The sequence below is a fragment of the Zootoca vivipara genome, chromosome Z (assembly GCF_963506605.1).
Source record: "Zootoca vivipara chromosome Z, rZooViv1.1, whole genome shotgun sequence".
NCBI lineage: Eukaryota > Metazoa > Chordata > Lepidosauria > Squamata > Lacertidae > Zootoca > Zootoca vivipara.
The window spans coordinates 3,512,534-3,533,345 of NC_083294.1; the positions used below are offsets into that span (position 1 = coordinate 3,512,534).

A 20,812-nucleotide genomic window follows, 5' to 3' on the forward strand; every position below is an offset into this window, starting at 1 on the left:
TTTGTTAACCACCAACATGACGCTTTCCGTTTTTAAGTTCGGAATAGAGTAGTTGCTTTGGAAGACGATCATTGGGCATCCGCCCAACATGACCAGTCCAACGAAGTTGATGTCGAAGCTTCAACACAGGTGATATTTGCTTCTTCCAGTACACTGATATTAGGTTGCCTCTCTTCCCAAGTGCTGTGTAAAATTTTTCGGATACATCGTTGATTGAATCTTTCGAGGAGTTGGAGATGGCTTGAGAGCAGTACATGTGAAAAGGATCTAGGAGTCTTGGTAGACCACAAACTTGACATGAGTCAACAGTGTGATGCAGCAGCTCAAAAAGCCAATGCAATTCTGGGCTGCATCAATAGGAGTATAGCTAGATCAAGGGAAGTAATAGTACCACTGTATTCTGCTTTGCTCAGAGTAGTACTGCTCTAGTCACCTGGAGTACTGTATCCAGTTCTGGGCACCACAATTCAAGAAGGATACTGACCAGCTGGAACGTGTCCAGAAGAGGGCAACCAAAATGCTCAAAGGCCTGGAAACTATGCCTTATGAGGAACGGCTTAGGGAACTGGGTATGTTTAGCCTGGAGAAGAGAAGGTGAAGGGGTGATATGATAGCCATGTTCAAATATATAAAAGGATGTCATATAGAAGAGGGAGAAAGGTTGTTTTCTGCTGCTCCAGAGAAGCGGACACGGAGCAATGGATTCAAACTACAAGAAAGAGGATTCCACCTAAACATTAGGAAGAAATTCCTGACAGTAAGAGCTGTTTGACAGTGGAATTTGCTGCCAAGGAGTGTGGTGGAGTCTCCTTCTTTGAAGGTGTTTAAGCAGAGGCTTGACAGTCATATGTCAAGAATGCTTTGATGGTGTTTCCTGCTTGGCAGGGGGTTGGACTGGATGGCCCTTGTGGTCTCTTCCAACTCTTCCAACTTGTCTTCCCAAGTGATGTGTAAAATTTTCCGGAGACCCGTACATCAATTTCATGACATTTTCTTTCAAAGCTCCATCTGGTACGCAGGCTGAGACCCTACCTGCCCGCAGACTGTATCGCCAGAGTGGTGCATGCTCTAGTTATCTCCGGCTTGGACTACTGCAATGCGCTCTACGTGGGGCTACCTTGGAAGGTGACCCAGAAACTGCAAGTAATCCAGAATGCGCAGCTTGACTGGTGACTGGGAGCGGACGCCTGGACCACATAACACCGGGCTTGAAAGACCTGCATTGGCTCCCAGTTAATTTCCAAGCACAATTCAGTGTTAGTGCTGACCTTCGAAGCCCTAAACAGCCTCGGTCCAGTATACCTGAAGGAGCGTCTCCACCCCCATCATTCTGCCCGGACACTGAGATCCAGCAGCGAGAGCCTTCTGGTGGTTCCCTCATTGCGAGAAGTGAGCTTACAGGGAACCAGACAGAGGGCCTTCTCGGTGGTGGCGCCTGCCCTGTGGAACGCCCTCCCAGCAGATGTCAAGGCAATAAGCAACTATTTTGCTTTTAGAAGACAATTGAAGGCGGCCCTGTTAAGGGAAGTTTTTAATGTTTGATGCTGTACTGTTTTTAATATTTGGTTGGAAGCCGCCCAGAGTGGCTGGGGAAACCCAGCCGGATGGGCGGGGTACAAATAATAAATAAATTATTATTATTATTATTATTATTATTATTATTATTATTATTATTATTATTATTACTACTACTACTGTAAAACATTCTGTGCTGTAGCAGTGGGTTGATTTGGCGGCCCAGTATTTTTCGTCCTTTTTATCCCTCACAACCACCATTTAGACTGTGAGCGTGTCTGCTGCGGACATAATATTTTACTAATAACTGTCTGAACACGGCTTGCTCTAATAAATACGGAAGTTTTGGCATGTTTTGGTCTGACCTGGCTAGGCTCCTTTTGTTCCTGCTATCATTTTACATCCTCGCTTTGGGTCCGTTGCTTTAATTAGGTCTGATAGGTTGTGATAGGAAATGCAGATCTAGGTCATTGCATATGCAAATTTGCAGCTCTAGCCTTGGCGGTTGCCAGAGTGTATCAGCCGAGGCGTCCAGTCCTTACCCAGCGTTAATGGCGCTGGGGGAGCTGAGTTAGAATCTCAGAATCCTAGAGTTGGAAGAAACCACAAGGGCCATCCAGTCCAACCCCCTGCCAAGCAGGAAACACCATCAAAGCATTCTTCACATACGGCTGACAGCAACGCGTGGCCGGGTCAGCTAGTTCAATCATAGAATAATAGAGTTGGAAGAGACCACAAGGGCCATCCAGTCCAACCCCCTGCCAAGCAGGAGACACTATCAAAGCATTATTGACATATGCCTGTCAAGCCTCTGCTTAAAGACCTCCAAAGAAGGAGACTCCACCACACTCCTTGGCAGCAAATTCCACTGCCGAACAGCTCTTACTGTCAGGAAGTTCTTTCTAATGTTGAGGTGGAATTTTCTTTCTTGTAGCTTGAATCCATTGCTCTGTGTCCGCTTCTCTGGAGCAGCAGAAAACAACCTTTCTCCCTCCTCTATATGACACCCTTTGATATATTTGAACATGGCTATCATATCACCCCTTAACCTTCTCTTCTCCAGGCTAAACATACCCAGCTCCCTAAGTCGTTCCTCATAAGGCATTGTTTCCAGGCCTTTGACCATTTTGGTTGCCCTCCTCTGGACAAGTTCCAGCTTGTCAGTCTCCTCCTTGAACTGTGGTGCCCAGAACTGGACACAGTACTCCCGGTGAAGTCTGACTAGAGCGGAATACACTGGTACTATTACTTCCCTTGATCTAGATCAGGGGTCAGCAAACTTTTTCAGCAGGGGGCCGGTCCACTGTCCCTCAGACCTTGGGGGGGGGGGGCGGACTATATTTTGAAAAAAATATATGAGCGAATTCCTATGCCCCACAAATAACCCAGAGATGCATTTTAAATAAAAAGAGACATTCTACTCATGTAAAAACACTACCAACACTACCAACACTACCAACACTTTCCACATGTACTGCTCTCAAGCCAGGTGTCTCCCATCCTGTATTTGTGCCTTTCATATTTTTTTTTGCCCAAGTGTAGTACTTTGCATTTCTCCTTGTTAAAATTAATCTTGTATGCTTTGGCCCAGTTTTCTAATCTGTTAAGGTCATTTTAAAGGCTTCTGTTAAGGACTTCTGTGGCTGAGCCATATAGCAAGAGGTTCGAACTTGTCTGCGGGAAACTGCTCTGCTGCTCTGCTGCAGTGTTTTGTTTTTTCAGGTGAAGAAGGCACTAGAGAAATTCTTTTACTGTACTGATGTGCACGAGAATGTTATCATTGTTGTTGTTTAGTCGTGTCCGACTCTTCGTGACCCCCTGGACCAGCGCACGCCTGGCACTCCTGTCTTCCACTACCTCCCCCAGTTTGGCCAGACTCATGTTGGTGGCTTTGAGAACACTATCCAACCACCTCGTCCTCTGTCATCCCCTTCTCCTTATGCCCTCCATCTTTCCCAACATCAGGGTCTTTCCCAGGGAGTCTTCTCTTCTCATTAGGTGGCCTAAGGCTTGGAGCATGTTGGTAGCTTTGAGAACACTGTCCAACTATCTCATCCTCCGTTGTCCCCTTCTCCTTGTGCCCTCCATCTTTCCCAACATCAGGGTCTTTTCCAGGGAGTCTTCTCTTCTCATGAGGTGGCCAAAGTATTGGAGCCTCAGCTTCAGGATCTGGCCTTCCAGTTAGGACTCAGGGCTGAGGAGATACAATAGCCATCTTCAAATACCTGAAGGGATGTCCTATGGAAGATAGTCGTGTCCGACTCTTCGTGATCCCATGGACCAGAGCACACCAGGCTCCCCTGCCTTCCACTGCCTCCCGCAGTTTGGTCAGACTCATGTTGGTGGCTTCGAGAACCCTGTCCAACCATCTCATCCTCTGTCGTCCCCTTCTCCTTGTGCCCTCCATTTTCCCCAACATCAGGATCTTTTCCAGGGAGTCCTAAACATTCGGAAGAACTTTCCTGACAGTAAGAGCTGTTCGGCAGTGGAATTTACTGGCAAGGAGTGTGGTGGAGTCTCCTTCTTTGGAGGTCTTTCAGCGGAGGCTTGACAGCCATCTGTCAGGAATGCTTTGGTGGTGTTTCCTGCTTGGCAGGGGGTTGGACTGGATGGCCCTCTTGGTCTCTTCCAACTCTGTGATTCTATGATTCTATGAATTTATGTCTTCATTTAACCCACTATCGTCTTTTTCTCCTCCTTAAACAGAGGCATCAGACTTCATACCCATATCGCTGCACCTTGGCAGACTTTCAGATAGAGAAGAAAATTGGACGAGGACAATTCAGTGAAGTCTACAAGGCTACTCTCCTCCTGGACAGGAAGCCAGTGGCATTAAAGAAAGTACAGGTGAGAATCGAAATGCCCAGGTAAGATTGGATGAAGGTGCCTCTTAGTGGCACAAATGGGCTGGTAGTGTACCTCTTGGTTCCTTGTTACTGTTTTTACATGGATGGATCAGACCGCCATGATCTTGGTTTTTTTGATGTTGACCTTTAGACCATATTTTGCGCTCTCCTCTTTCACCCTCATTAAAAGGTTCTTTAATTCTTCCTCACTTTCAGCCATCAAGATTGTGTCATCTGCATATCTGAGGTTGTTGATATTTCTTCCGGCAACCTTATTCCGGTTTGGGATTCATCTAGTCCAGCCTTTCGCATGATGAATTCTGCATATAAGTTAAATAAGCAGGGAGACAATATACAACCTTTTCGTACTCCTTTCCCAATTTTGAACCAATCAGTTGTTCCATATCCAGTTCTAACTGTAGCTTCTTGTCCCACATAGAGATTTCTCAGGAGACAGATGAGGTGATCAGGCACTCCCATTTCTTTAAGAACTTGCCATAGTTTGCTGTGGTCGACACAGTCAAAGGCTTTTGCATAGTCAATGAAGCAGAAGTAGACGTTTTTCTGAAACTCTCTAGCTTTCTCCATAATCCAGCGCATGTTTGCTATTTGGTCTCTGGTTCCTCTGCCCTTTCGAAATCCAGCTTGCACTTCTGGGAGTTCTCGGTCCACATACTGCCTAAGCCTGCCTTGTAGAATTTTGAGCATAACCTTGCTAGCATGTGAAATGAGCGCAATTGTGCGGTAGTTGGAGCATTCTTTGGCACTGCCCTTCTTTGGATTTGGGATGTAGACTGATCTTCTCCAATCCTCTGGCCATTGCTGAGTTTTCCAAACTTGCTGGCATATTGGGTGTAGCACCTTAACAGCATCATCTTTTAAAATTTTAAATAGTTCAGCTGGAATATCATCACTTCCACTGGCCTTGTTATTAGCAGTGCTTTCTAAGGCCCATTTGACTTCACTCTCCAAGATGTCTGGCTCAAGGTCAGTAACCACACTACCTGGGGTGTACGACACCTCCATATCTTTCTGGTATAATTCCTCTGTGTATTCTTGCCACCTCTTCTTTATGTCTTCTGCTTCTGTTAGGTCTTTACCACTTTTGTCCTTTATTATGGTAATCTTTGTACGAAATGTTCCTTTCATATCTCCAATTTTCTTGAACAGATCTCTGGTTTCCCCCGTTCTATTGTTTTCCTCTATTTCTTTGCATTGCTCATTTAAGAAGACCCTCTTGTCTCTCCTTGCTATTTTTTGGAAATCTGCATTCAATTTCCTGTATCTTTCCCTATCTCCCTTGCATTTTGCTTGCCTCCTCTCCTCCGCTATTTGTAAGGCCTCGTTGGACAGCCATTTTGCTTTTTTGCATTTCCTTTTCCTTGGGATGGTTTTCGTTGCTGCCTCCTGTATAATGTTACGAGCCTCCATCCATAGTTCTTCAGGCACTCTGTCCACCAAATCTAAATCCTTAAACCTGTTCCTCACTTCCACTGTGTATTCATAAGGGATTTGATTTAGATTGTATCTTACTGGCCCAGTGGTTTTTCCTACTTTCTTCAGTTTAAGCTGGAATTTTGCTATAAGAAGCTGATGATCTGAGTTACAGTCAGCTCCAGGTCTTGTTTTTGCTGACTGTATAGAGCTTCTCCATCTTTGGCTGCAGAGAATATAATCAATCTGATTTCGATGCTGCCCATTTGGTGATATCCATGTGTAGAGTCGTCTCTTAGATCATTATTTGTACTCATTTCCCTGGCACTTTTCTTAAGAAACCCATTTATTTATACAGTAGAATGTAATTACTTTGGTCTGTGTGGTTTGTTTGCTTGTTTGTGTTTATTAAGGTCAACAAATTGATGAGAAAACAACAAACTTAATAATACTTTCTCCAGTTGTATTTATGTGCTAAATGCTGGTGCTACAGTTTCCGCTTTGTTTGTAGGTCTTTTTAATTCTTAAGAACCCCGAGAAACTATGAAGCCGCAGAAAGGTCATGGTTGCCCAGGAGATAATATAATTTAGGGATGGCTAGCTGGCCCTGCCACGCATTGCTGTGGCACAGTCTGTTAAATGGAAACTCGGAGTCTCCCTTCAGACTCCCCTCACCTTCAGAGTCCCCCTGTTTTACGTGTGTTCTGTTTATGCAGGCACATCCCTGTGACTCCCCCCACCCTGTGCCAATCCATGACGTATCCCACCCCCTCCCCCCCACCTGGCTTATCCCTGTGATTCCCCCCACCCTGTCCTGACCCATGACCCATCCCGCCCCCTCCTCCCCCCACTCCCGGCTTATCCCTGTGATTGCCCCCACCCTGTCCTGACCCATGGCGTATCACGCCCCCTCTTCCCCTCGGTTCATCCCTGTGACTGGTCCCACCATGTCCTGACCTATCCCGTTCCCTCCTCCCCCTAACCCCCACCCAGGCGAGTCAGTACCTCCATGCGGCCTAGTCTGTAAAGGCTTCAGCCTAGTAGGTAAACGGGAGCTGGTATGCTGTTAAGAGGGAAGGTTTTTAGGTGCAGTACCAGTGTAGCCGGCGCTAGAGGGCGCTGGTTTGCAACATGCTTCTTTCCCCAGCATGCATTTTCATCTGAATCGTGTGTTTTGAAACACGGGGTTTGGGGGGTTCTACCTGGCACAGGTGTGACACCGGTCTTTGAAAATGGCATGGGCTTGCTCTCATTGGCATGCAGTGTGTCAAAATTTGAGCGCAATCGGTCAAGCGGTTTTGGTTAAACATGGATACTAACGGACATGGCACATTTACATTTACATTTACACACACACACACACACACACATATATATATATATATATATATATATATATATACAGGTGAAACTCGGAAAATAATAATAATATCGTCAAAAAGTGCATTTATTTCAGTAATGCAACTTCTTATTTTTTTATTTCCCTTTTAATTTTGACAAATGCTTTCTTTTGGAAATTCCACAGTAATAAAACAAAGCAGGTTTACTGGTGAAACTCAGAAAATTAGAATATCACGGAAAAGTGCATTGATTTCAGTAATGCAGCTTCTTATTTTTTATAATATAATTTTTTATTTTAATTTTTAAAAAATAATATAATTTTTCTTTTAATTTTGACAAATGCTTTCTTTTGGAAATTCCGCCGTAATAAAACAAATAGTTACAATAATACAAAAATAAACAAAAATAAACATCACTATGACATTTATTGAATTACATTTCATTTATAATTGACCTGCCTAACGACAAATAATTACAATGACAACCAATCAAGGCTTGACATATCTTGCTTTGCGTGTCATGCATCTATCTCATAGATTGGTTTCACCTTTTAAGTTGCATTGCTGAAATAAATGCACTTTTCAACGATACAGTGGTACCTCTACCTAAGGATAACTCAACTTACGAATGTTTCTACTTACGAATGGAGTTCCGCCGCCATCTTGGATGTGGTTTAGATAGGATTTTTTCTACTTACGAATTTTTAGATAGGGTTGCTTTGACTTATGAATTTTTTCTCCCAATGCATTCCTATGGGATTTGACTTACAAATTTTTTCGACGTACAAATGTGCGTTTGGAACGCATTAAATTCGTAAGTAGAGGTACCACTGTATTCTAGTTTTCCGACTTTCACCTGTAAAATGAACTCACTCCACTTTTGGAAGTAGCCAAGGCTGCCTATACCTGCTCCAGATGTTTTGGAGCTACAACTCCCATGATCCCTGACCACTGGCCCTGTCAGCTAGGGATCATGGGAGTTGTAGTTCCAAAACAGGCATAGGCAACCTTGGCTCTCCAGCTGTTTTTAAACTACAACTCCCAGGATCCCTAGCTAACAGGGCCAGTGGTCAGGGATCATGGGACTGTAGATCTAGAATCTTAAACATGTGGGAACGTCCATATTTTTTGCTTAACTTTCAACATGTAACTCTCTTTCCTTCTGAAGATATTTGAAATGATGGATGCCAAGGCTAGACAAGATTGCATTAAAGAAATAGACCTTTTGAAGGTAAGAATTTCACCGGACCTTTGATGCTTATCTGGGAATGGAGAAGATTAAAGTGCTCATCAATGGCTCCTCATCCTGGAGACAAATGACTAGTGGGGTGCCACAGGGTTCTGTCTTGGGCCTAGTCTTATTCAACATCTTTATCAACATCTTTATCAATTATTTGGATGATGGGCTTGAGGGCATCCTGAACAAGTTTGCAGATGACACCAAATGGGGAGGGGTGGCTAATACCCCAGAGGACAGGATCACACTTCAAAATGACCTGAACAGATTAGACAACTGGGCCAAAGCAAACAAGATGAATTTGCACAAGGAGAAATGTAAAGTACTCCACTTGGGCAAAAAAAAATTGATGGGTGACACCTGGCTTGAGAACAGGACATGTGAAAAGGATCTAGGAGTCTTGGTAGACCACCAACTTGACATGAGTCAACAGTGTGATGCAGCAGCTTAAAAAGCCAATGCAATTCTGGGCTGCATCAATAGGAGTATAGCATCTAGGTCAGACATCCCCAAACTTTGGCCCTCCAGATGTTTTGGACTACAATTCCCATCTTCCCTGACCACTGGTCCTGTTAGCTAGGAATAATGGGAGTTGTAGGCCAAAACATCTGGAGGGCCACAGTTTGGGGATGCCCGAACCTAGATCAAGGGAAGTAATAGTACCACTGTATTCTGCTCTGATCAGACCTCACCTGGAGTACTGTGTCCAGTTCTGGGCACCACAGTTCAAGAAGGAGACTGACAAGCTGGAACGTGTCCAGAGGAGGGCAACCAAAATGGTCAAAGGCCTGGAAACAATGCCTTATGAGGAACGGCTTAGGGAGCTGGGTATGATTAGCCTGGAGAAGAGGTCTTTCAGGACCGGTGTCATATAGAGGAGGGAGAAAGGTTGTTTTCTGCTGCTCCAGAGAAGCAGACACGGAGCAATGGATTCCAGCTACAAGAAAGAAGATTCCACCTAAACATTAGGAAGAACTTCCTGACAGTAAGAGCTGTTTGGCAGTGGAATTTGCTGCCAAGGAGTGTGGTGGAGTCTCCTTCTTTGGAGGTCTTTAAGACTTGACAGGCATATGTCAAGAATGCTTTGATGGTGTTTCCTGCTTGGCAGGGGGTTGGACTGGATGGCCCTTGTGGTCTCTTCCAACTCTACGATTCTATTATTCTACTTTCAATGGGAACATTCGCTTCAGGTTAAGTACGCTTCAGGTTAAGTACAGACTTCCGGAACCAATTGTATACAGCGGTATCTCGGTTTATGAACACAATTGTTTCTGGAAGTCTGTTCATAAACTGAAGCGTTCATAAACTGAAGCGAACTTTCCCATTGAAAGTAATGGAAAGTGGATTAATCTGTTCTAGACCGGTCCGCGGAGTACTCAACCTGAAGCATACTTAACCCGAAGCATGGGTGTAATTGGTTCCGTCTGTTCATAAACTGAAGCGTTCATAAACTGAAGCGAACTTGCCCATTGAAAGTAACGGAAAGTGCATTAATCCATTCCAGATGGGTCCGCGGCGTTCGTCAACCGAAAATTCGTAAACCGAGGTGTTCATAAACCAAGGTTCCACTGTACTTAAAGCGGGGTACCACTGTAGATTTGAGGAGATGTGCTTCTTCCCGACTTTTATTTCCTTGGAAGAAGGCATGACTCTCTGTTGTTGTTTTTTAACATAATTTTTATTGATTTTACAAATTACAAAAAATGGTACATACATGAACACCTTTCCACCTTCTTCCCACCCCCTCCATGGGTCCTCCCCTGCCACAGAAGCATCCCACGCAGGTGAGCAGTCAGAGGTGGTCCATTTTATGGTTGGGTTTCTGTCCTCCTCCCCCTCCCCTGCCCCCAAAGCCCCCCCCCCCTGCCACGAGAGAGCTCCAGGAAATCAGGGCAGTACGCAGGAAGGCATCCATCCAACCATCTATTCTCATACCAAAATGAAAAAAAAAGGGAAAAAAAGACAAAAAAGGAAAAAAACAAAAACAAAACAAGAATAATCTTTTTTCCACTCATAATTAACAAACCATATTTTGTGGGCTTCCCCGACCTCCCCCCTTCCCCGGTTTTCGTCCCTTTTTTATCCTCTTCAACAGTTTCTTTAATCTATAAAATAATTACCTTTATACCTTATACTATTTTAAAACTTGACTATTATCATTTTTACCAAATATCTAAATCATTAAAAAATCAAACTCCAATTTTTCTTCCCGTGCCTAATTTTTTCCCCCTCTATAAGCCTCCATATTTTCACCTTTTTCCAAAATCAATTCACTTTTAAACTATATTCCCAATCTAACCTTTCAAAGGCATGACTCTCTGTTTTGGCTCTAAACCAGGCACCCCCAAACTGTGGCCATCCAGATGTTTTGGCCTACAACACCCATGATCCCTAGCTGACATGACCAGTGGTCAGGGATTGTGGGCATTGCAGTCCAAAACATCTGGAGGGCCAAAGTTTGGGGATGCCTGCTCTAAACCAGTATTTGGATTCCACGCAGCTTCACTGCTAGATTCGCCGTAAGATGAGATTACATCACAGCTGTTCCGCCTGAGCTGGTAAACGCGTCGTGAGGAAAGAGCAACGAATGCCAAACCAACCCAAGTGAAGATAATCAAGAATGCCTTTTGGTGTTGTAATGCTCTACACAAAATACGGCTCGCGTGAAGGTGCAGGGGAAGAGTCTCCCATATGGTGCTAGATATATTCAGAGCATTACGTCCACATAGGTTAGAATCAAGGAGAAGTGACATCAAAACCCTCAGAGTGACAGGGGGATTTGAGATGGTCAATTATCACCCCTGCTGTCTGAGATGTCCAGAGGCGAATGCAGATCTCCCTGTGCCAAGCTTGCCAGATGTTAAGTTGTGAACGCTATATTAGCTGGGCTGTGAAGACGACAATGAGGAATGGTGATACGCTGGGAGAATTAGCACTTTCTTCTCTGCTTCTCTGTGTATGGTTAATGGCGTCCGAGCAAGTCTTCTTCATGCACTAGGCATGCTTATAGATGACTAGCTGGCTCAGCCACGCATTGCTGCGGCTCAGTCTGTTAAATGGAGCGTCAGTGAAGGGTGGGTCATAAAAATCCCCCCCCGAAATGTTTCCTCCCTTGATCTTATCTCAGGCGTATGGTATAAACATAGTTAAATTTCAAATTTGTGACAAATCGCTTAATATTTAGACCCTGCTTCTACAGATTGAAATTTTGCCTCACTACGAATGATCAATATGATGTGTTATTGGAGAGAAAAGACGTGATGCTACCATCAGAACAACAAATTCCCAAAACAAGAGACAAAGAAGGTCTTTGCGCCAAAATAGACGTTTAGTGTCATGCATAAAACCATATTTTTAGCGTGATATAATATGGTGGACATGTGCAATGTATATATTGCATAAGACATAATCTTATTAATTACAGTGGAACCTCGGTTTATGAACAGCTCGGTTTACGAATTTTCGGTTTACGAATGCCGTGGACCCATCTGGAACGGATTAATTCACTTTCCATTACTTTCAATGGGAAAGTTTGCTTCAGTTTATGAATGCTTCAGTTTATGAACAGACTTCTGGAACCAATTGTGTTCATAAACCGAGGTACCACTGTACACAAAATGTAAGCATTTAGTACAATTTATGCCAAGTAATTAAGTCTAAGGTGATGTTTTGACGGAACACATAATATGAGTGGCGTTTGATTGTTTATGTTTACTTGTTGAGTACACAGTTTGCTTAATTGTTCCATATCATATTTTTCAAAACCATTGGTTTCTCATGCAAATTATCAACATGCTTTCTCTTAAATAAATAAATATTGCAGAAATTAATAGTATGCAACTATTATTGCTCCACATAAAACCTAACATTTATGTTTATTAGTTCACAATTTAACATACTGAGAATTAAAGGAGTCAAATTCCTATGTTTTTTATCACTCGTAGTGAGGCAAAATTTCAATCTGGGTCTAAATATTAAGCGATTTGTCCCAAATCTGAAATTTGACTATGTTTATACCGGTACCATACACCTAAGATAAGATCAAGGGAGGAAACATTTTCGGAAAAGTTTTTTTATGACCCACCCTAATGCTTATAGACTACTAGCTGGCCCGGCCACGCATTGCTGTGGCTCAGTCTGTTAAATGGAGTCTCAGAGTCCCCCTTCAGACTCCCCTCACCTTCAGGGTCCCCCTGTTTTACATATGTTCTATTTACAAAGGCACATCCCTTTGACTCCTCCCACCCTGTCCCGGGCTGCAGTTTGGGGATGCCTGATATACATTGTGTCCACATAGGTTAGAATCAAGGAGAAGGGCAATCAAAACCCTCAGAATGACAGGGGAATTGAGATGGTCAATTATCAACCCTGCTGTATAAGATTTCCAGAGGCAACTGGAGATCTCCCTGTGCCAAGCTTACCAGATGTTAAGTTGTGAATGCTATATTAGCTGGGCTGTGTAGACAGAAACGAGGAAAGATGATATACTGGGAGAATTAGCACTTTCTTTTTTGCTTCCCTGTGTATGGTTAAAGGCGTCTGAGCAAGTCTTTTGCATGCATTATTATTATTATTATTTATTATTTATACCCTGCCCATCTGGCTGGGTTTCCCCCGCCGCTCTGGGCAGCTTCCAACAAATACCAAAATACATTAAAATATCACAGATTAAAAACTTCCCTAAACAGGGCTGCCTTTAGGTGTTTTCTAAATGTCAGTTAGTTGTTTATCTCCTTGACCTTCGACGGGAGGGCGTTCCACAGGGCGGCCGCCACTACCGAAAAGACCCTCTGCCTGGTTCCAGGTAGCTTTGCTTCTCGCAGTGAGGGAACCGCCAGAAGGCCCTCGGTGCTGGATTTCAGTGTCCGGGCTGAACAATGGGGGTGGAGATGCTCCTTCAGGTATACTGGACCGAGGCCGTTTAGGGCTTTCAAGGTCAGCACCAATACTTTGAATTGTGCTCGGAAATGTACTGGGAGCCAATGTAGGTCTTTCAGGACCGGTGTTATGTGGTCTCGGCGGCTGCTCCCAGTCACCAGTCTAGCTGCCGCATTCTGGATTAATTGCAGTTTCCGGGTCACCTTCAAAGGTAGCCCCACGTAGAACGCATTGCAGTAGTCCAAGCGGGAGATAACCAGAGCATGCACCACTCTGGCGAGACAGTCTGCGGGCAGGTAGGGTCTCAGCCTGCGTACCAGATGGAGCTGGAAGACAGCCGCCCTGGACACAGAATTAATCTGTGCCTCCATGGACACCTGTGAGTCCAAAATGACTCCCAGGCTGCGCACCTGGTCCTTCAATGCATGCTTTTAGACTACTAGCTGGCCCGGCCAGGCGTTGCTGTGGCTCAGTCTGTTAAATGGAGCCTCACAGTCCCCCTTCAGACTCCCCTCACCTTCAGAGTCCTTCTCTGGCTTCACCTGCCATTCCCCAACATTGTCCTTGTTTGGCCAAGGTTGCACTGCACAAAGTGGGAGTAACGTTGAAACCTGACACTTCAAGGCATTGCAGAATGATGATTTTTGAACTATGCAAAGAGCAAGAGCAATGGGTGTCTTATTTTGAGTTTAGTAATTCACACTCTTCTCACGACTAAGCGACAATTTACACCAGGCATCCCCAAACTGCGGCCCTCCAGATGTTTTGGCCTACAACTCCCAGGATCCATAGCTAACAGGACCAGTGGTCAGGGATGATGGGAATTGTAGTCCAAAACATCTGGAGGGCCGAAGTTTGGGGATGCTTGATTTACACTCTACTTTCCCTGCATATATTTCCAAAGCAGTTCAATGTCTTGTTGTTGTTTAGTCGTTTAGTCGTGTCCGACTCTTCGTCACCCCATGGACCAGAGCACGCCAGGCACTCCTGTCTTCCACTGCCTCCTGCAGTTTGGTAGCGTCGAGAACATTGTCCAACCATCTCTGTCCTCTGTCGTCCCCTTCTCCTTGTGCCCTCGATCTTCCCAACATCAGGGGAGTCTTCTCTTCTCATGCGGTGGCCAAAGAATTGGAGCATCTTGGTAGCTTCGAGAACACTGTCCAACCATCTCGTCCTCTCTCGTCCCCTTCTCCTTGTGCCCTCCATCTTTCCCAACATCAGGGTATTTTCCAGGGAGTCTTCTCTTCTCCTGAAGTGGCCAAAGTATTGGAGCATCTTGGTAGCTTCGAGAACACTGTCCAACCATCTCGTCCTCTGTCGTCCCCTTCTCCTTGTGCCCTCCAATTTTCCCAACATCAGGGTCTTTTCCAGGGAGTCTTCTCTTCTCCTGAGGTGGCCAAAGTCTTGGAGCATGTTGGTAGCTTCGAGAACACTGTCCAACCATCTCATCCTCTGCCGTCCCCTTCTCCTTGTGCCCTCCATCTTTCCCAACATCAATCTTGATGGGAGAAAGTGAGGAGGAATTAAGGAACCTTTGAATGAGGGTGAAAGAGGAGAGTGCAAAATATGGTCTGAAGCTCAACATAAAAAAAAAAAAACCAAGATCGTGGCCACTGGTCCCATCACCTCCTGGCAAACTGAAGGGGAAGAAATGGAGGCAGTGAGAGATTTCACTTTCTTGGGTTCCATGATCACTGCAGATGGTGACAGTAGTCATGAAATGTTAGAGGGCACAAGGAGAAGGGGACGACAGATGACGAGATGGTTGGACAGTGTTCTTGAAGCTACCAACATGAGTCTGACCAAACTGTGGGGGGCAGAGGAAGACAGGAGTGCCTGGCGTGCTCTGGTCCATAGGGTCACAGAATCATAGAATCATAGAGTTGGAAGAGATCACAAGGGCCATCCAGTCCAACCCCCTGCCAAGCAGGAAACACCATCAAAGCATTATTGACATATGCCTGTCAAACCTCCGCTTAAAGACCTCCAAAGAAGGAGACTCCACCACACTCCTTGGCAGCAAATTCCACTGCCGAACAGCTCTTACTGTCAGGAAGTTCTTCCTAATGTTGAGGTGGAAGCTTTCTTGTAGCTTGAATCCATTGCTCCATGTCCGCTTCTGTGGAGCAGCAGAAAACAACTTTTCTCCCTCTTCTATATGACATCCTTTTATATATTTGAACATGGCTATCATATCACGAAGAGTCGGACACAACTATGCGACTAAATAACATAAACAAGAATAAAATTTTTGCCTAAGTATATATTATCCCTACCTCTGCTTTTGTACAGCATCGCAAAACAGCCTTCAATCTGCAAATATTTGTAAGAGCAATTGTCCAGGGAGCCATCAATTAACAAGAAACGATTTGCAGGTCTTTGTTTGACATGTTATTAGCTGTGCACGACCGATCAAAGGGCCTTCCGATTGCTGATGCTGACAGGCAGACTGAAGCAGTCCCCCTGCCTCTAAAGAAATCATTAAAGAACTCTGCCCTCCTCGACTCTGTGGGATAAATTCTGGCACCTGAAGCAAATTCTCCAAAAACGCTGACCTGCACCGTGTCATTAAAAACTGCATTTCTAGTTGACATTCAGACATTTGGCGTGGTATGTTCATCCCTTCAGAGCTGAATTATATACATCTTGGGCAAAATCTGTCCGATCTGGTTGGAACTTTCCGTCAAAAAGTTGGATCCATTTGAAAGGAATGCCCCGTAGGCAACAACTACTAATAGATTGCTCAAACTACAAGAAGGAAGATTCCACCTAAACATTAGGAAGAACTTCCTGACAGTAAGAGCTGTTTGGCAGTGGAATTTGCTGCCAAGGAGTGTGGTGGAGTCTCCATCTTTGGAGGTCTTTAAGCAGAGGCTTGACAGGCATATGTCAAGAATGCTTTGATGGTGTTTCCTGCTTGGCAGGCGGTTGGACTGGATGGCCCTTGTGGTCTCTTCCAACTTGATGATTCTATGATGGTGCTTCCTGCTTGGCAGGGGGTTGGACTGGATGGCCCTTGTGGTCTCTTCCAACTCTATGATTCTACTAGCTGATCCGGCCACGCGTTGCTGTCAGCCATATGTCAAGAGTGCTTTGATGGTGTTTCCTGCTAGGTAGGGGGTTGTACTGGATGGCCCTTGTAGTCTCTTCCAACTCTATGATTCTATGATTCATGCATTTGCAACACAATATTATTGAACACACTGACATTCTACCACGCTTTGAGCAGCATCCATGCAAGTGTTGGACCAGCAGTGACTGTTCTCTGTAATTTCTCACAATGCTTTTCCAACAAAGTGTATTACACAGGAAAATGAGTTTGTTGTTGTTTAGTCGTGTCCGACTCTTCGTGACCCCATGGACCATAGCACGCCAGGCACTTTTAGAACACTGCCCAACCATCTCCTCCCTTCTCCTCCCCTTCTCCTTATGCCCTCCATCTTTCCCAACATCAGGGGAGTCTTCTCTTCTTATGAGGTGGCCACGTTGGTGACTTCGAGAACACTGTCCCAACCATCTCGTCCTCTGTCATCCCCTTCTCCTTGTGCCCTCCATATTGTGACCCCATGGACCAGAGCACGCCAGGCACTCCTGTCTTCCACTGCCTCCCGCAGTTTGGTCAAACTCATGTTCGTAGCTTCAAGAACACTGTCCAACCATCTCGTCCTCTGTCGTCCCCTTCTCCTTGTGCCCTCCATCTTTCCCAACATCAGGGTCTTTTCCAGAGAGTCTTCTCTTCCCATGAGGTGGCCAAAGTCTTGGAGCCTCAGCTTCAGAATCGGTCCTTCCAGTGAGTACTCAGGGCTGATTACCTTCAGAATGGATAGGTTTTATCTTCTCTCAGTCCATGGGACTCTCAAGAGTCTCCTCCAGCACTAGAATCGAAAGCATCCATTCTTCGGCGATCAGCCTTCTTGATGGCCCAGCTCTCACTTCCATACATCCCTACTGGGAAAACCATAGCTTGAACTAGACGGACCTTTGTCGGAAAGGTGATGTCTCTGCTTTTGAAGATGATGTCTAGGTTTGTCATTGCTTTTCTCCCAAGAAGCAGGCAACTTTTAATTTTGTGACTGCTGTCACCATCTGCAGTTATCATGGAACCCAAGAAAGTCAAATCTCTCACTCCCTCCATTTCTTCCCCTTCTATTTGCCAGGAGGTGATGGGACCAGTGGCCATGATCTTGGTTTTTTTGATGTTGAGCTTCAGACCATCTTTTGCCCTCTCCTCTTTCACCCTCATTCAAAGGTTCTTTCATTCCTCCTCACTTTCTGCCATCAAGGTTGTGTCATCAGCATATCTGAGGTTGTTGATATTTCTTCCAGCAATCTTAATTCCGCCTTGGGATTCATCCAGTCCAGCCTTTGGCATGATGAATTCTGCATAGAAGTCAAATAAGCAGGGAGACAATATACAGCCTTGTCATCCTCCTTCCCCAATTTTCAACCATATCCAGTTCCATATCCAGTTCTAACTGTAGATTCTTTTCCCACATAGTAATGTTACATAAAATATGCAATAATTAATAAGGTTATTTAAGTCCTCCTCACTTTCTGCCATCAAGGTTGTGTCATCTGCATATCTGAAGTTGTTGATATTTCTTTCGGCAATCTGAATTCCAACTTGGGATTTGTCCGATAAAAAGTCATGACTGCTGAGTTGGGGCGGAGGAATGTGGAGCACTCTCTAAACCAGGTGTCCCCAAACTGCGGCCCTCCAGATGTTTTGGCCTACAACTCCCATGATCCCTAGCTAGCAGGACCAATGGTCACGGAAGATGGGAATTGTAGTTCAAAACATCTGGAGGGCCGAAGTTTGGGGATGCCTGCTCTAAACAGCAAGGAGAGAAAAAGCAGTTAATAATGTGGCTCGAAACATCAGCCAGCTTTCCAGCATCACACTTTCCCTTTAATTTTTTTTAAAATATATATTTCTTAAGATTTTATAACAGGGGTCCCCAGACTTACCGGGCTTTGGGCCGGTTCCCACCGTGCCGATCGCGCGGCGGGCCGGTGGGCGGGTAAGTGCACGCCCGTGCGCATGCGCACGGGCGCTTACTGGCGCAGCGGCGCGCTTCCAGGTCGGAAAAAGCGCCGGAAATTGTTTGTGCGCATGCGTATGGGCCTCCCCCGACCCGGAAGTGCACCAGAAATGACCTCTTCTGGGTCGGGAGAGGCCCATACGCATGCGCACAAAGGATTTTCGGCGCTTTTTTCCGACCTGGAAGAGCGCCGCCGCGCTGCGCGCCGTAAGAGCAGGTGGCGGCGGCGAGGGTCGTCGCGGGCCGGATTGAGAGCCCAATTGGGCCGCATTCGGCCCCCGGGCCGTAGTTTGGGGACCCTGTTTTATAACAACAGCAGAATACATCTACAAAACACACTCCACACAATATATAAAACTACAAAAATACAAAAAACAACACACAAAAAGAACAAAAAACATAAAAAACAAAAATTCTCATTTATAAACCTTATTTCTAATCTATTGACTTCCTCATTCCTCCTCTTACTGCGTTCCATTATACATCATCTTTAGTAATTTCTAACTATTACGTAATCTCTAAATTTTACTGAATATAAACTTATTCCTATGCCTTTTGATTCTTGATACATTACATTCCCAACCATATCCTTTCTTTTCTTTTTTATCGTTTATCCTTTTATTATCCACTGACATTTTAAATTGCTTCACACTTTACAGAAAAATGGGGGAAACAGCAGCATTTGTTATTCTTTTCACATTTCTTCCAAAATTCACATCTGTAGTTTGCCTGCTTATTTTTTTAAAATATATATTTATTAAGATTTTTTAACAAACAACAAAAAACATACAAAACACAAAAAGTACAAAAATACAAAAACAAAAATTCTAATTTATAATCCTTATTTCTAATCTAGTGACTTCCTCATTCCACCTCCTCCTGCGTTCCTTTACAGATCATCCTTAGCAATCTCTAATTCTTATATAAACTCAAAATTTTAGTTAATATTTTCTTATTTCTCTATCTTTATATCTTACCATTTTACATTCTACCTATATCTTTCCTTTTAAATCAATTATAACTATCCTCTAACAATATTTCTTTCACACCATTGTATTATCTACAACCTAAGTCTTGTCTAATTCTAACAATACTTACCTCTCACCATTGAATTATCTACAACCTCTTTGTTTCTCCCTCACTTCTATTCATCCTATCCTATTATACGCTTCTTCTTGAAATCAACTTTAAATTTCTTCCAATCTTCTTCCACTGCTTCTTCACACTTTCCCGTTAGTGGCCGCTTGCTTTTTTGCACGCCTGTCACCGACTGCGTTGCTCTGCATATGCATCAGGCATTTGCTTCCATCAAATTTTGCAGCAGCATTTGGAAAATGAGAGGGGAACAGTCGTCTGAGAAGCTAGAGTATTTATGTGCATTAAAGGATAAAGCTGGAGCGAAGCTTCTGCAGGCTTTCCCCCCCCCCCATGTCAAAAGGTAGAAATTTCAAATAAGCCTATTAGTGTACAAATGCACTCGCTGGCGTTTTTTCTTGTGGGTGCAGGAATTCCAGACAAATTGGTACAGTCATCCCTCGGTTTAAGTACGCTTCGGTTTGAGTACTTTCAGTTTAAGTACTCTGCGGACCCGTCTGGAACGAATTAATCCACTTTCCATTACTTTCAAAGGGAAAGTTTGCTTCAGGTTCAGTAAGCTTCAGGTTAAGTACTCCGCAGACCCGTCTGGAATGGATTAATCCACTTTCCAGTACTTTCCATGGGAAAGTTTGCTTCAGGTTAAGTACGCTTTAGGTTAAGTACTCCGCGGACCCGTCTGGAACGGATTAATCCACTTTCCGGAAAGTTCGCCTCAGGTTAAGTACGCTTCAGGTTAAGTACGGAGCTCCGGAACCAATTACACTCATACTTTGGGTTAAGTATGCTTCAGGTTGAGTACTCCGCGGACCGTCTGGAAAAGATTAAACCACTTTCCATTACTTTGAATGGAAAAATTCGCTTCAGGTTAAGTACGTGTCAGGTTAAGTACAGACTTCTAGAATCAATTGTGTATTTCAACCAAGGTACCACTGTACAGTCATACTTCGGGTTAAGTACGCTTCAGTTTGAGTACTTTCAATTTACTTAGTTCGCAGACACGTCTGGAACAGATTAATCCACTTTCCATCACTTTCCATGGAAAAGTTCGCTTCAGGTTAAGTACGGACTTCCGGAACCAAGTATACTCATACTTTGGGTTAAGTACTCTTCAGGATGAGTACTCCGCGGACCCGTCTGGAACGGATTAATCCACTTTCCATTTCTTTGGGTTGAGTACTCCGCGGACCTATCTGGAACGGATTAATCCACTTTCCATTACTTTCAATGTGAAAGTTCGCTTCAGGTTAAGTACGCTTCAGGTTAAGTACAGACTTCCAGAACCAATTACAGTCGTACCTCAGTTTAAGTACGCTTCGATTTGAGTACTTTCAGTTTACGTACTCCATGGACCCGTTTGGAACAGATTAATCCACTTTCCATTACTTTCAGTGGGAATAGTTCGCTTCAGGTTAAGTACGGATT

At 44.4% G+C, this 20,812-nt stretch overlaps 1 protein-coding gene across 3 annotated transcripts in view; it reads left to right on the top strand.

Annotated features, from left to right (window-relative positions):
* The window catches only part of NEK6 (NIMA related kinase 6), an 88,338-nt gene that overhangs the window by 31,654 nt on the left and 35,872 nt on the right, over positions 1–20,812 (top strand). For all 3 annotated transcript variants that reach the window (XM_035112725.2, XM_035112724.2, XM_060270303.1), the window contains exons 3-4: positions 4,222–4,362; positions 8,304–8,366. In XM_035112725.2, the coding sequence (XP_034968616.1) occupies positions 4,222–4,362; positions 8,304–8,366 (204 nt within the window). The remainder of the gene's footprint in view (positions 1–4,221; positions 4,363–8,303; positions 8,367–20,812) is intronic.